At 39.4% G+C, this 16,922-nt stretch overlaps 1 protein-coding gene across 1 annotated transcript in view; it reads right to left on the bottom strand.

Moving 5' to 3' along the window:
- The window catches only part of hsd17b4 (hydroxysteroid (17-beta) dehydrogenase 4), a 32,857-nt gene that overhangs the window by 8,580 nt on the left and 7,355 nt on the right, over nucleotides 1-16,922 (bottom strand). The window contains exons 8-15 of the mRNA XM_085367412.1: nucleotides 15,958-16,145; nucleotides 14,590-14,681; nucleotides 14,418-14,442; nucleotides 14,158-14,286; nucleotides 9,491-9,603; nucleotides 1,593-1,705; nucleotides 1,198-1,321; nucleotides 182-233 (exon numbers count right to left, since the gene is read on the bottom strand). Of these exons, the coding sequence (XP_085223538.1) occupies nucleotides 182-233; nucleotides 1,198-1,321; nucleotides 1,593-1,705; nucleotides 9,491-9,603; nucleotides 14,158-14,286; nucleotides 14,418-14,442; nucleotides 14,590-14,681; nucleotides 15,958-16,145 (836 nt within the window). The remainder of the gene's footprint in view (nucleotides 1-181; nucleotides 234-1,197; nucleotides 1,322-1,592; nucleotides 1,706-9,490; nucleotides 9,604-14,157; nucleotides 14,287-14,417; nucleotides 14,443-14,589; nucleotides 14,682-15,957; nucleotides 16,146-16,922) is intronic.

Genomic DNA, 16,922 nt, shown 5'->3' with positions numbered 1-16,922 from the left:
GCTGCAAGCCAGCTGCAAGGACAGAGAGCCCGCCATCGCAGCTGTGAGCAAGTCCTGCAAGAAGGCAGCAGCGGCAGCTGCCAGAGTCAGCAGCTGTAAACAAGCTGCTTCATCTCCCAGAATTTCTCCAGCAATTAAAAAAAAACCAATTCTTTCTGCAGAATTATCAGAGGGAAAATACCTGAAGTTGGCAGAGGTTTGTAAAGCTCCAAGTACTGCTCCCCATGCAACACCTAGAAAACAAACAAAAAGAAAAACGAATATATCAGTTGCGACATATAATTATAAGAGGCATAAAGCCTCAGTTACTGTTTTAAGCAAGACTTTGTAAAGTGTTATAACAGGGTGCTTTTTTCCCCGCTCTTTAATGCCAGCTTGTGCTTCCTCGTATTTCCTCTCCTCCCAATACTCAGAAACTGTCACTGCCCCGCCCCCTCTCTCTACCATGATCTTTTAAATCCATGAACTTGCCTTGAGGAAACTAGAGAGGAAGCTTCTGGAGGAACTAAGAGCTTTTATAATCAAGTGGCGTGATGCATAAACTCCTCACCTCCGTGTGACAGTTGATTCTTACAGCGCTTACTTTGTAGTGTTTGTGCATATGGATCAACAGATAATAAAACAGAACACAGTCAGACGGCGAGATGCAAACAATGTGCCATCACCCCGGGTGTGAAAACACATTTGAATATATGGGATAACTTAACGCTAATGTGTTGAAGCGTCTCACAAAGTTTGTTTTTAAAACATACACACGTTTGTCGACAGCTATGTGGTGCGTTATTGTGCAAACAATGCAAAGAAAGAACAAACGCCAGTGATTGGTGCTGCTAATAGGACGAAGATGATAAATCATCAGCTCCATTAACAAAGTTAGGAATTAAATATATAAAAGGCCAGGTGATTAAGCTGTTTGGCGCATCACAGCTAACTGACATCGCTTAAGACTGATGTTGGGGTGTTAAGCATTTCTCATTCGGCAGCTCCGGCTTATCCATCCTTGTATCGCTCCCTCACGCTCTTGCTGCAAAGATGCGACAAAGAGATGCAAGCGTAACCGCCGATGGGATGCATTAGCATAATTAAAAGCATCCCGTACGATACGAACATGTACGTACAACAACAACAAAAGTCAAACTCAGCTGCACACAAGGACAAATACAGACACAGCAGACATCAACATGCACGTTTTCTAACCTGGGTAAAATCTATGTTGAGTCCAGGGACTGAGCTCAGACCACCATCCATCATAGCTGCCTGGGAGGGAATGACCCCGAAGGTGGGGAGGCAGCTGAAGTCCGGATGGCCTTCATACAGGAACCTACATTAAAATGCAAGTGTTAGTGCTCAGTGAAACAGCATACCTCTGTAGGAATAGGTTGCTGACAGATAAAAATAACAGCACAGATGGCTGCACAGGCGTTTCAGCGTGGATGGAATCCAGCGCATTCTTCCCCCTCCATGCAGGTCAAGGTAACAGTAATGATTGAAGCCATGATTAGCATTATTTTCTGTCCAGTTTCATGTAATTTGCCTTTTTACAACTACTGAGGAAACTACAGTCAATAACACAAACACATGCAGAATCACACCTCAGATGGTCTGGGCCCTTGGTGGACATGCCGACACCCAGCGCATACAGGATACACTGGGTGTGGTTGAAGCTGAAAGTGGTTGGAGGAAGTTTTTGTCCCACTGCTTTAGTCTGAGAAGAGAAAGAAGAGAAAACAGAAAGGGGATTAAAACAAAAAAAGGTGTAATTTAAAGAAAGAAAACAAGTTGCATCACAAAAATCACACCATAATGGTTTAGCCTCACAGCTACTCGGTAAGAAGGATCAAGCAAACATTTAGAGTGAATGCGTCAGTGTCAGTACACCATGTAATGGAACTACAGACACACCAAGAGAAAAGGCATTTCTAAATGGTTACATGTATTTTTTAGGACGCTGAAATGAACACGATCATTTAAGAAAACACTGAGGAGCAGATGAAATGCCGGCTTATGAGAAGATCTGTTGCTTCGCTTCAGGTGCCGGTGATAAATCTTTAAATGCACCCCTCCCTCTTTCAAAAATTTATTCAATCTGACAACAATTAGGCTGCAGACATCCAGTGTAAACAAGTGAGTGCATATCTTCCAAAGTTAGAAGGAAATTTGTTAGAAAGACTCTTTTTTTGTTATCACCCTCGGCTGTTGTTAAGCAGTGAGTCGCTGTCTAGAGTAACACAAAGAAATTTTGCAGTTAATCGTTACTGTGGATCGTTTCCTCTTCGCTCATCTGACTCTGACTTGATTAGATTTAATCACCCATCACATTACAAGCGCATTAAAGAGTTTATCATCAGGTCTGAAAAAGAGGTGTCCACACCAAAGCCTGACTGCTGTCTTAAAAGATTTTGCTGAACTTATTCTTTAATATACAAGAACCACGTAGAAAACAAAAAAGTATGCATAAATGCTAATAAAATATTACAAAAGGAGACCGCATCAGAAGATATAAAAAGATTCTCCCCAGATGATCACATATTTGATTTGGCTGTGATCTGTGAGGGAGGTAGTTTGAGGACTCGTGGGACCTCAGAGTTGAAAGGAATCAGCAGTTCAGAAATGTACTCCTGTGTCGCACCAGGCAGAGCTTTGTGAGCGATCAGCACAATCAGTCCAAAACAATCCTGGTCTTGAACGGTGGCCAGCGCAGGGAGGCCAGAAATTGAGCCATGTTAAATTTGTGCTTGCACTTCTCTTAACGAGCAGCCGGAAAATGAACCGAAACTCCTGAACACGCCATCGCAGTAATCGAGTGTTAATGACAAAGTCACAAATGTCTTTTAAAGGCCTCAGCGGTATTGTAAATATTTTAAAGCCCTCGTTAATTCCTGGGTGAGGTTGGTAGGAGGTTGTTACTGGTAGAAGTTTTATGAATATAGCATATCTGAATAATTTTCTCCGGCCTGACTGAAACTCATCATGAAACCACCAAAAGAAGAAATATCTTTTGAAAGGATGGTGCAAAAAATAAATAATTTTTTCAGAATTTTAAGGCCTTGATAAAAATGCCATTTCTCAATCCTAGAAACTGAGGTCTGATTAAATAAATATTTTATTTGTCAGCATAATATTGTCAAATTTAAATATGCTTGAGTGCATCCTATAAACTCAAAACTGCTTAAAAATGTATTTTTAACTGAAGGATAAAACATATTCCAGGAAAAGCATGAAGGTCCTCGGGGTTCTCAGAAGCAGCTTTCTGTGTAATATGAATGTTGTTTATCATTGTACTGAAGCACTAGTATGCGACACATAAGAGCACAAACTGTATTAAGTGTCTGACTCAAACAGAGCAGGAAAGGGGGTGAAACGGTCCCGCCGACTCCTTCATGTTAGCAAGTATTATAAAGACATACAAGAAATCCAGTTAAAGCGCACTATAAATATACATCTCTGGCAACATTACAGTCACAGCAGTACTGCAGTTACTCATTTGTCATGTTTACAGCCACTGTGCTGTAAATAAGACAGCTATTGTTCGAAACAATATTGCTTGGCAGAATGGTGCGATTCACACTCTGCATAATATCACCTCTCAGCTGATCGAAAGACATAAAACCTGGCCTCTGGAGAGCAGTTTTTAATTAAAACTGCATTTAAATGCAGATGTGGGGAATTGTGTGTTTTCAGACCAATTCCAGCTTCCCAGTACTTGGGAATATTATTAGTGCCTGCTCTCCTGCATGCACACGGCGAGATTAAAGCTGCAGTTGAGGAGCGGGGATAAAAAGCAGTAGTGGCTTGTGTAGGAGTAAGTCAAGTTAGTCAGTTACTTGAGTGAGATGATATGGGAGAGGGGGAAAAAAAAAAAAAAAAAAAAAAAAAAAAGGTTTAAAGCAAAAGGATAGCTTTGTTATCCGGTCTATCTTCACTCATTTACTGTCTGCTCCACACTGCAGATCTAGGTTTTTGTTTCTCTTCTTTCCATCTATTATTCAGTGTACAAATATGTAACTTCAAATTAAGCTTGCTGATATTTTGCCACTTTTTCCTCATATATTAATTATTGCTTTTCCAATGAAGAGTCAGACTGGTGATAAAATTTTAATTGTTACTCAGTTGATCAAAACACATGATACACAGTACTCTGTTAATTCTGTTTGATAAATCCATAACAACTGTTTCACCTCCACCTGAAACTGATGCACATTTTAAGTCATGATTGAGATTTTTGCATTTGTCCTATTGTTTTTTCAGATATTTTTGTTAGTCATGCAAAACCATGTTGCTAAATATATCAATATAACACTAAAGTTACACGAATAATAAAGCGCACTTTATGGGCATTTTTATAATACTTGTACTCCTTATATTAAAACTATTGTTGCCAATTTCTGATAAAGTACACCAACCTAAAACTAAAGGAGTACTTGCAGTTGCTTCATTATTCCCCAAGCAGTTATCAGCAGATGGATCCACATATTTGGGTTGGCACAGACTTTTCACTCTTCCTGGCACAATCCTCACATTTATCCCAGATTGGGACCGGCACTAGGAGTTCACTACCTTGTGACAGTTTTTTTTCCTTCCCTACACTTAGCTTTTTATGTATTAAAGGAGAAGGAGGATAATGTGATCATCCCAGGCACACAACTGCTGTTGTCTCAAGACGAGAGGATTTAAAACAAGAGTATGAATGTAACTAAGACTGAATGGCAGCCATGAAATATGAATATATGAAATACCTTGATATCCACCTTGCATGTGGAGAGAGGTCAATACAATACCAAGAAAGTCACATGTGTGTCTTGGGTGACACATGCACCCAGCAATCATCAAAATTCCTACAATAACTCTGGCGGTCAACCAGAATTCATATACCCTTAGTTACAGTTTTAACTCTTGTTTCATTCCATTGTTCCTGACTGCAAGAGACGGCATGAAATACCCGGATGACCCATACCCACAAAGTCAGAGGGGATCTCCACTCACCACAAGCTCAGACTGCAGGGAAAAGGGGTGGGGGGTGGGGGGTAGCCATATTACCCCTGTAGAAGCAGGCAAAGAAGGAAGCCCAACCAACAGCGGCACAGAATTTGGAAACCTCAAAGTCTTTAAGCTCCTGAAGTGGTATCAACAACCGAGTGTGAAAGGAGTTCCCTTCCTGTGCCCATAACGGACAAAGAATGCATCCGTTATAGAACTCAGCATTCGTGCCAATCTACAGTCTTACAGCCTGAAAAGGGCAAAGTTGACATTATAACACAGGTCCTCTGCCCCCTCTCTGAGTGCCAAAGGCAGACAAAATAATAGGTATGACAGGTGGACAGCATTCTGGAAAGAAAAGAAGTGATGAGCAACAAAGCAATCCCACGCCCATTAGGATGACAACACAAACAGTCCATGGCAGCAGACAGGACATGAAGTTCAGTTACATGCTTTGTTGATGCAACAGTGAGAAGAAAAGCAGTCTTACCAGATAACCATCTCTGGTAACTCCCCTCGAGGGGTTCAAAGGATGGAGAAGACGAAGCTTCCAGAACAATTGTGTTTTCCATGAAGGAAGTGACAGCATGTTGTGGCCAAAGGCAAAGAGCACCATTCAGAAAATGACCCACCAGAGGATGACACCCAACATAACAATTATCCACCACAACATGATGGGCTGAGACAGGCGCGACATACACTTGGATAGTTAAGACTGAGAGCCGGTGGTTCAGTAACATTTGGAAATACAAGCTTAGAGCACTGCTAAGGGACCACATGTTGATCTTTACATCAGCTGGAAATGAGCTTTCACCTATTGGTAATACAATACCCTAACTGATGATGCCCAATTATTTAATATGGTCTGGGCCCGGGTTTCCTCACAAGAACTCAAAGGTTTGCCCAGCCCTTGAGTGACCATACATATAGATGAAGGGGATCTGAGTGTGGAAGAAAAAACACACCCCTGCAGCCGAGATAGGACATCAAAACTCAGTGGGATCACTGGGAACCAAACCCTCCCTGGTCAGTATGTATCCCTCTATCCTGTGAAGCGCATGAGCAAAGGAAGCAAGAGAAGACATACAGCAGGCAATCTGGCCAGGGGTGTGCCAGTGTGTGCTCTGGTAGCCTAGTTGGTTTTAAGGGAGAGAAGAACAGTAGATTGCTTTGGAAATGTTGAGACACCAAACAGGTCGACTGTCACACCGCCATATATCCTTTCACTGGGACAGGGCTTCTAGCAGCACGCCTGCAGCCTCATTGTGCACGCCTGTTAAAAAGCCAGATACCTCATCAGGTTGCTTGCACCACTTAGCTCACATATGTAATTTTGACAGCATTACGTCTTCATCCCTGTGCATGTGTGCGATGGATATCCAGTTATTTCATACAGTCTCTTGCAGTCAGATAGAATGAAACAGATCAGGGCTGCACTATGGCCTAATATAAGATAACTAAAGACTATTGAGTTTTGAATAAGGCCAACCTACTTTAGTAAAAAGTGCAAGAACAAAAATATATGGCTCACACAATAAACATAATAAATACATTTCAATATAATAGAGTTCTATTTCTGTCTGCTTTATGGAAGCGTTAGAAAGATTAACCTTGAAACCTGGAGTTTGAATTGCATTATGAAAAAAAGGTGCTTTCTTTTCTTTTTCACCCCATTTAGAAAACAACATAGAAACACGTCTCTGTATGAACCAAGATATTTCAATGACACTACCATAATTACTACTGTCGAATGAACATGGCACTAAACTAGAATAAAAACCTCTATATTTTAACCTTGCTATGCCTCTGGTATATTGCTTTGCCTACATAAATGTTACAACAAATAATATTTTGGGCTATCAGACCTGTATACAGATTGAGCTCCATGGCATGCCAGCAATACAGAAGCAGCACAGCTGATAACTTAAGCAGTGTGTGTACCTCTTAGCATGACAAGGACAAAGGCACAAATGCAACTAGCAGAGCATGTGTGGGCAGAACTACACACAGACACACACAAACGTCAGCCGAGGACACGGTTGTGATGTTTGTCTTGAGGCTACAGTGTGACTCTGTTCCAAATCTCCTAACAAGGGAGCCACAAAAGCTCAGAGAGCCACAGCAGAGAGGACAGTGATACACAAGAGTGAGTATACCTCATTTCACATTTAGGCACTGAATCATGATATTATTGAACCTGGCTAGTAAGTGCTGTTAATGACTCACAGGATTTAAAAGAACAGTTTGCAAAAAAAGGTAATTTTGAGAAGGCAAATCAATAAAACACCAAGAAACAAAATGTGCAACCATAAGACACAGCAGAAGAAAAAATTATTTAGCCAAGGCAGCTAGTAATACTGACATTATCTTTGACTTGTACAATTTATTGTCGTTAGAGCCTACAACTGGGTGAAAGTATGGATATACACTAGACAGGCCTGTTGCAGGCCTATTTATCTTATTTCATACTTGTGCATGAAAGTTTTGTTGCTGTTGTTTAACATAGTTTTGAAATCTTGTTTTTTATAAAACATTTTATGTGTAAAATGAGAAAAAAATCAAACAAAATCTGATTCTAAAATATACAAACATTCCACAAGTGCTCATATTTCTTTATTGTTTTTAGACATTTGATTCCATTATACAAATGTTTCACTGTCAGCTTTTTTTTTTTTTTTTAATTTCTACATGAATCCATTGTGGCCATTTACTGAAAACCCCAAATATTGTCCAGAAATGTATAGGCATGCATTTGGTGTACACTGTAACCACTGAACCATTAAAACACCCTCACTGTGCATCATCTAGCACCTAATATTCCAATTAGGAATTCCACTATTCCATGAATAGTGGAATTGTAAAGCACTTTGAGGGTTTCGAAAAGCGCTATATAAATGCAATCCATTATTATTATTAATAATATTCTTAAGCAATGCATTACCTAACCAATGCACAACGGCAACACAATTCAAAATAAGTTTATAAATATTTGTGCAAAAAGAGAATTCGGTTTGAGTAGCATTTTGGACATCTGTTGGTCAGTTTAACTACTGCATACTACACGCAGCTCAATGCAAGCTCAATTTGGCCATTTGTGTGGAGAACCATGTTGGGATGCAGCACTACTTGCAGCTTGGTGTTTTTTTTAGGAACTCAGCCATGTTTGAGCTGTAACAAGTTCCCTTTTCTGAGCTTCAGTAACAGGAAACACAGTAAAGTAAAGGAGAACATATCCAGGGATTCATCGCTGCTCTGTGGTGCTCCAACAGCTTAGGAACTTTACATTTTAAAAGCTAGTTTGAGCAGGCTCTTGTCTGGTACCATCCAATATTTACAGGTGACATCCAAGTACACATGCATGTCGTAGAAGCAGTTTCTGAGTGGTTTATTATTGTTCCCAACTAAATTTAATGTGTTGACATTAGAAAGTCATGATTTGCCATATTTGAAACACTGTTTAGAGCTGCATGTGTCATTATGACCCAGCTATATCAGAGAGTAGAACAGTCTCAGTAGGAAGAATGATAGAAATTAAATGAAGAAGACAAAACAGATGACTGAGTAACACCGATGGCAATAAGGTTAAGAACTGCAGAAGCCAGGAAACAGTGGAAGACTTTAAAAAACATCTTGTATGTCTGTTTTTTTACATCATAAAAAGGAAAGCATGAATGGATATGGGTTTCTTTATTCATGTTTCCTAAATGCATCCCAGATGCATTAGATAATAAAGTCCTGATGTTTTTTAATTAACCCTCTCAGGCTCAAATTAAACTTTTTGTTGCTAATGCACAGCCAAGTCCTGCAGTGGTACTTCTGAGTAAAAAAAAAAAAAAAAAAACTCATAAAATATGTATGTGGGGTAATCAGGTTGTTAGTTTTTAACTGTTGCAAATTGACAACGCCTGCCTTGAGAGGGTTAAAAGCTATGTCTACAGTTATCTAAACTGTTCCAGATATATCTCCTGCCAGCTAGCTCAAATGCTATAATGCTACTCTGTACCTGAAGATGCAACTGTTCCACACCCTGATCCCTTTCAGGCATTGATACCATGTCGTGGACAAATTGCTACTATAAGAGTATGAAAGTCTTTCGATTTATAGTCAGATGCTAGGATAGATGCCCTAGATGCTAGGGCAAAGCCTTCAAAACATCAATCCACAAATCAGTTAGACCTGTCACAGTAGCTACTTCCACTTTTACTAACATACACTGGCTCTGTATTAAACACATGCAGTGATCCCCTCCAGACAAAGCCATGCATTTTGCAAACCATTTAATAAACAGCTGCTCTGAGTTTTTGTTTACATCTGACTGATATCTCACATCCACCTTTGATGTTTCTCATGTTCCACATTTCATATAAAGCACAGCAGCCAAGAGACAGCAGTTAGGACTCTTGTAAATACAGATTTTAAAACTAAACTTTATGATTTAGTTTTATATCAACATTGAACTAAAGAAGAAAAAAAAAAAAAGCAAGAAAACACATTAACAGATTATTTTACTTACAGGATCAATCCCTGATCCCAAGCCTGCAGAGGCTGCAGCTGCTGCTGGATTCACACCAACATCACCCTGCGATTCCACTTGAGACAGCACACTCACCATTGACTGCAGAGACTCTAAATAAATGTGAGAGCGATACATGCTGTTAGCCAACCAAGATAATCATGTTACTTCTCAGCAAGATGAATTTATTCCTCAGCAATAGTCAAAGAGTTTTGTTTTCATTTGGAAATAAACACAGCATGGGTGAAGTGTTGAAACTGGCTCTCTTATACGAGTAGAAATCAACAATTGCTACAGAAGAGGAAACTGCCCGTCTTAAAGGAAAACCAATGACATTTGTAAAACAACTGTGTGAGGTTTGTTTTATCTATGCGAACAATAACTTACACAGATTGTTTTTATTGTGCCACTAATTTAGATGCTGCACTTAGCTTAATATATTGTAAAGGCATGACAATAATAATTCGTCTTCTCGTGTAGCTCTTGGTAATATAACGAATAAGCATCAACATAATCATCTGCTAAATGTCAAATGTTTCATTAAGCATATTGTGTAGAGTGGGGTGTGGTTTTTACAACTCGGCTAATGAAGGAGAGTAGTTCAGGGAGCCGTTTTATATAGCAGCATGCTGGGACCTGGACACACACACACACACACACACACACACCAAGCTGTGCAGCAAGTCTAAGAAGTATCTTGAGTGTGTTTCACCATGCCGGGCAGTCTCCAGCCGAGTATACAGTTTGCATGCATGTGTGTTGCAAACAGAAGAAAGACTGGTGCCTCCCCAATTCCTTCTGCACTGCTTGTTTTTTCCCCTCCCCATCATGCTGGATTTGACCAAATACTCCTCATCTAGGTACTGCATGCCATTTCACATGTATTACATATTAGAATTTGCTCCACATAAATTATATATAGTTTGTGTATACAGCCAAATATAATTATGTTTTTTAAACCAAATAGTGAAACTTGAATAGATGCAATTTGTTTATAACTAATTCAATATAATACAAACCATTAACAGAAAAAACCAATCTGTATTGCAGAAACTAAACGGTTGAACTGTAATCAATCAATCTGGCAACTTCAAGTCAAACAATCTAAATCACAGTCAAACACAAAGTGGGCAGAACGCAAAAATATTTGATCAACATCCAGGGTAGCAATTGAACTGTCCACCAATGAGAGCACAGTATCACTCATTGGTGATCATATGAGCTGGTAGTAAGTATATTAAAAGGTTACCAAGACAACAGCCAGCCATCAAAGCGATGCACGACACAACTTAACAGCTCTAAAAAATATTTTTAGCATATATTAAATGAATGGAAATAAAGCCACCTTCTTCCAGGTTATATCGGCTCTAAATAAACATATCTTTCTTAATATAATGCAAAAAGTCTCCCTCTATAAGCCTGAAGGAACATCTTAGTCCCCTGGAGGTTTGTATATTATGGCATAATCAGTATACACCCTACCAATGAGCTAAAATGACCAGTTTTCTACTGTTTATGCAACTATAATACTTTATAAAACCATTGTATCACTGTAATGGCATGACAATGACATTAATCTATATCTACAAAAGGTTGAATTATGAATGACATACTATGTGATCACATCGCCTAGCAACAACCAAACAGACTACAACAACATTTATATAATTGAGCAGGACCTGAGCATTGCAAGAGACCTACAATTACTGTAATTACATTTTCTACGTGTGATTAAATATCAGTATGAGCAGATGAAATAATACAGCAGCATGGGCATGTACTAGTATGTTCAGCTCTTTAGCATTTATTTTTTAACTGTTAAAAGGCTGCAAAACAGGAATTTGGTTGCGTTTTTCGAACCTCACTCTGAGTTGATGATTGCACTGAGAGGTCTTTGAATTTCGAAATATTCTTTCAATTGTCTCTTATGTGTAGTTGCTCATTCTGGTTTCACAGTTAGGAAACTGCAAAGACTGATTTTTTTTTTTTAACCCAGCTATAGAACAACAAGCCTGGGGTTCATGTTTCAGTGAAACTATGCAAATGCTGAATAAATGAATTTCAGTCTAAAACATACTGATCCAGAAGCAGCTTTAAAATGGAAATACATGAGAGCCCTTATGTACCTGCAGAATAAACATTTCTCTATTCAAACAGTTGTTTGCACAAGTCCTCACTGTGGGTTCTCAGGTTGTTTTAAGAACACCCAAAAAGTGTAAATGTAACAACAAAGGCAACACAACTCTTTAAATATATATGCTGATTCAACCTGTTGCTGCATGAACAAAGGAAAATAGCTGAAACGTGCACGGACCGGGACCAGGGTAAGACTGAGAAGACCAGAGATCCTATTACCGTCACTCAGCGGCAGGCACTTACCAAAAAGAGGTAGCAACAAATAAGATACAAATGAGGTGGTACTACAAAGCCATGCTAATGAGACCAGCTAGTGCCCTGTGGGACTGCCACCCCCATTCTGTTAATGTTAACACCGCCACCCTCTCTTTGAATGTGGATATGAAAGGAAGGATAAGGTGGAGGAGGTGGAGAGAAATAATAATCAACAATCGCCAGCCTCTTGTTTGCTGGAGCTCTTTTCTGAACAATACTGCACTCGTTCACACTCAACATCATATTGAACTTGGCTTCTTTTCTCCACCTCATTCACATCATCTCCACCACCATCTGGTCCTCAGTCTTTGATTGTTACCCAACTCACTGTAAATACAGATGATTTCAGAAGGTTATCACCCTCATAAGCGCTGAGCCTGACAGCATGACTACATGAGGGCTAACAAGCCAGGTGCTTTTATTTTTCCTTTCATTGAGCTCTTCAAAAGTGGTTCCACTCAAAAGAGGCTAATCATAACTTTAATTAAAAGACAGGTCTCAAAACACTGCTTTTTTATTTCCCTCTCTTCTAACAATCAACCAATATCACATAAAAATGTTGCAACAAAACTGCAGATTTATTTGGGTATAAACCAGTATTGTGGAAAATGACTCAAAGGTTGTGTATATCTAGACATTTACTAAGGCCATACTACTAAAACATGAAAGACATGAATTTCTTTAGAGTAGCACAAAGTTAGCCCACTACTACTCCAAGACCAAAGGGCAAATTATGTAGCCATGTAATGATCTAAAATCTGAATAATTCTGACTCAACAAAGAGTGAGTCAAACAAGTGTGAAAGTGTGATCCGGGCACTAATAAGGAAAGCCGCTGTGAAAATAGTCTCATCTCTGGTCTGTGTTGCGTGGTTACTGCTTTGAAGAGAAATGATTCAGCTCACAGTGAATAAATGACCATTCAAGACTAAAGGCAAGAAATCAATTCTTAAAGACCGTGTTTTACATTTTCATAAAAGCTTACATCTCTTACATCTTTTAACAATGATGGACAAATCTGATGGTTGTCAATTACTTTGAAGGATAAGACCACTGAGCTTCAGTAACATGAAATAATTCACATGTGAAACTGTCAAAAGCCGTGCTTGCAGTCTTGGTGAAACGTTACGCTAGAGCACATCTGTGACGACTATCTGCTCAGAGAAAGCACACGCCACAGTGGCTTGCAGTGCTGTGAGTCCATGTTTAGACAACCTGATCACTTCAGAGTGTAATATTTTTTAACTTAAAAACTTTCTGGGAGGCACTTGAGCTCAGCGGGGAGCAGACAAGCCTATGGTGAAAGTGCAGTAGCCCAGGTTCAAGTCCGACCTGTACTACATGTCTCATTTACCCATTCACAGCCATGGGTATCTTGCCCATCCAGACTGGTAAACATTTTTATGTTTCTGAATTGCACTGCATTTCTCACAGTTTCATCACTGCTTAGTAATTAGTTTGCAAGACAAGTTGGCATCTTCCATGCAAACTAATGATTCCCTGTTAGCACCCACAGCAATCACAAGGTTTCAGTGCAGCCTCTTTATAACCAGTGTCATGCTAGCAACTGCCAGCAAACTCACAACCAGTTGGGGAGTACAGATTACTCGCCAGTGCAGTGGTTGCCAGTTGCTCGCTGCAAGATCAATAAAACGATCTGACTGAGGCCTCAGGTAATGATGGTAATTTTAATGTCCAGTCTGGACACAGACAACAAGTTCAGCGGAAAACAATTAAATCACATCAGAAATCCAAATGACAAGCATCTCAACAGCATTCATTTTAATTCAATTTAGCTCATCTTTGCCTGTTTAGGCTGAATTACTAAGTTTTACTCCACTATGAGTGAAATGGGGAAAAGCCTGCCTATTCAGAGTGTCTTTATTCATTATTTTCTCTCTGAGCCCATATTTTGTCATGTCATGTGTGTGTATATTGTCCTCAAGTGTGTCCAATAAGATAAAAGAAAAAAAAAAATAGTATCTGTAAGAGTGTGTGGATCAGCTGCATGCAATATATGTTTTTTACTCCTACCTGAAGACATAACCGTTTCTGTGAGCCATGTATTAGTTATTGTAAACAATCTGCTTTTATGATTAAACTGTATTAAACATATTTTAATATAGTAAAAAATACAGCTAAAACCCATGAGGACGGACTTGAAGTCGTGTGTGTGTGTGTGTGTGTATATTGTCCTCAAGTGTGACAATACACTTATACATTTTTCTGTAGGTTACCAATTGCGTAAGTGTGTATTTGGCCTGGTGCATCACTGACCTTGTATATTAGCAGGTTTGGTGGCATCTGTGAAGTCACATATTTTTTCCCAGTGGTCCCTGATGGACTCGGGTTTCATGGATTGGTTCTTCTGTCTCACTATATAGCCCTGAGTGCGCTCCCAGCGTACTACACACACAAAAATACAGGGGTCATGGCACAGTATAAACCCCACACATACTGTAGCAGCAGTCTGGGGTACTAATGAATATGGCAAATGCATACAGACATTTCCTCTGGACAAAACACACAGTACTCACATTTACCAATCCACCCTGCACCAACCTAAAGGGAGTCAAACATGAAGAGAAGAGCAAATGCACATGGAGATTAAGAAATATTGCCTCTTTATAGAAAAAGAATATGCTATTGTACATTATTTTTCTCTAAGATGAAACAAAGCTACAAGCAGTATAGTGACAGTTTCAGTACCTCAAACAGTCCTCCATTCTCCTGGCATTGTTCATGACAGAGCCAGAGGACCAAAGGAGCAACATACTCAGGCTTCAGAGACGCCACAAGATCTACATAAAACAAAACATCTGGTTTACATCTGTAATAAAGGGCAAAGAAGGTCTTGATTTTTAAAATATGTTGCATTTGGTTCATTTATACATGGAGTACAATACTACATATTGTTTGTTTTTGCGTTTAACTTATAATCTTCTGCAAGACAGATGGCAAAAACATGAACTGGCTTCACATGAAGAAACAGACAGAATGCTTGAATTCATGAGACCAGGTCAGTATCAGTCCTAGTACTAGCAATCTGTTAGCGAAATATTTCTTAAACATGCTGGAATTAACTGAAAAAAGAAAATATGGCACAAGCTTAAACTTTTTTTTTTTTATATCCCTTGTGTGTGCTGAAAATATCTGTACCCTAGTGGTAAAAAGAAGCCCTTCTGCTTCACTAAACACGCTGCTGCTTAGCAAGATGGGTTTTGTCATTAATTTTTTTTAGAAAAGTGTCAGTGAGTGAAAGCAAACATATGGAACCAAGTCATTTACTAAGGTGAGGCCCCTGTGACAGTTGGCACAACGCAGTGTGCGACAGATGCTACCGTAGGCTGGCACGGCAGGGCAACAAAACCTTTCCCTTAATTCACTTAATACTTCTTATTCCAGAGCTGCAGTCACAGAGCATGCTCAGTGTAACTGTGACGTTCAGATTTTTACAAATACCGAGTCAGGGGTTGGAAAAACATTCCCAGTCCCAGTTATTCTTAAGGGTGATGTTTTTTTGTTTTGTGTTATATTAATACACAAGATAAGATTGCCAATTCTATATCTTTAGTTGCTTAATCTTAATTGTAGGCATTCAATGCTGTATGCCCTCTTTCTAAAATGTGTTCAACACAAAAACTATAAATGATTTGTTACCTTACTTTTTCTCTTAATACTGGAAGACAACACATACAGTAATGCAAGGAGGACATAGCCGCCTGCTAAAATAAAGGGCTGACACATTAAAACTTTTAAAGCACTCACAGGGTGCATGATTTCATCATGGCCCTTGGAAAAGCAAGAAAACACTGCTCTTGAATATTAGATGAAAAATTTGCATGTTGAACAGGAGTGCTGTTGCCTCAAATTTTAATCCACATTACATGGTATTACATTATGCAACTGCTCTCAAAAAATGCTTTGGTTAAAACCCATTTGTCCATTTCAGCCTGTTCAATGAGATAAAAGGAGAAAAAAAACATTATCTGTAAGGGTGTGTGAACCTACATCATATAGACCAGCTGCATACAATATATATGTTCATATATGTTAATATATGTTTTTTACTCTTACCTGGAGGCATGACTGTTTCTGTGAGCCGTGACCCAGCAACAGGAGCAATCGTATTGCAGTGGATGTTGTACTTGCGACCCTCGATTGCCAAAGTGTTAGCCAGCCCCAGCAAGCCCAGCTTGGCAGCGCTGTAGTTGGCCTGGCCAAAGTTGCCATAGATCCCTGCGGCTGAAGCAGTCATGATGATTCTGGCCACAGAAAACCGGAGGCAACGTTAGGATTAATGCAAAGTGACAGGCATCACGAAGGAGTCATAAGAGACCCAGACGGCCTCTCCACACACAATCTTACAAAGACTTAGATATTTTTCATGCCTGCTTACACCCAGGAACGTGCATATGTAAGCATCTAGTCATGCAATCCTAGCATGTTTACACAGACACTAGCTTTAACAAGGTGACCATCATAAACAACGCTACATTAGGTGCAGGAGACTTCTGAGGAACACAGTCATCAGATACAGTACTCTGTATAATAATATCAATTTCTGTGCTCAAATGTCTCAGTCAGTTTTCAGAGTCTCAGCACAGTAATATTTAAAGAGCATCGCATGATAAAATGTTGCACCAGGGACTTGATCCAGAACATAAACACATTATGTAAGTGTATTCCTTCATGTTTTCATATAGTGAGTGAGCAGGGGAGTCAGGCTATGACCTTTATCATTTCATTTCTTTCTGCTGTGGTTTTACCTTTAAATGTACCGTACATTTTTGTTTGAGGTGACTGCACACCGAGATTGGATTTTAAAATTTCCCATGAGCACTGCAAAATACAGAGGGATGACAAATTAAATGAAAAACAAAAAACACAAAGTGTAAGGCGGTGGACCAAGATGTGCTTATAGAACAGGCTTAATAAAGCTTGACATTATTTCTATACATTTCTGGAACTCTACTGACATTGTTCATTCTCGAGACAGTCCCTCCTCTGGTGTTCTGATGATGGTGGTGGACAGCTTCTTG

Source organism: Diplotaxodon limnothrissa, linkage group LG12 (genome assembly GCF_057381915.1).
Source record: "Diplotaxodon limnothrissa isolate DT_005_m linkage group LG12, D_limnothrissa_male_GT1.1, whole genome shotgun sequence".
Classification (NCBI taxonomy): domain Eukaryota; kingdom Metazoa; phylum Chordata; class Actinopteri; order Cichliformes; family Cichlidae; genus Diplotaxodon; species Diplotaxodon limnothrissa.
The sequence above is the reverse complement of the archived record's forward strand: the minus strand, read 5'-3'. Positions and strand labels throughout refer to the sequence as shown.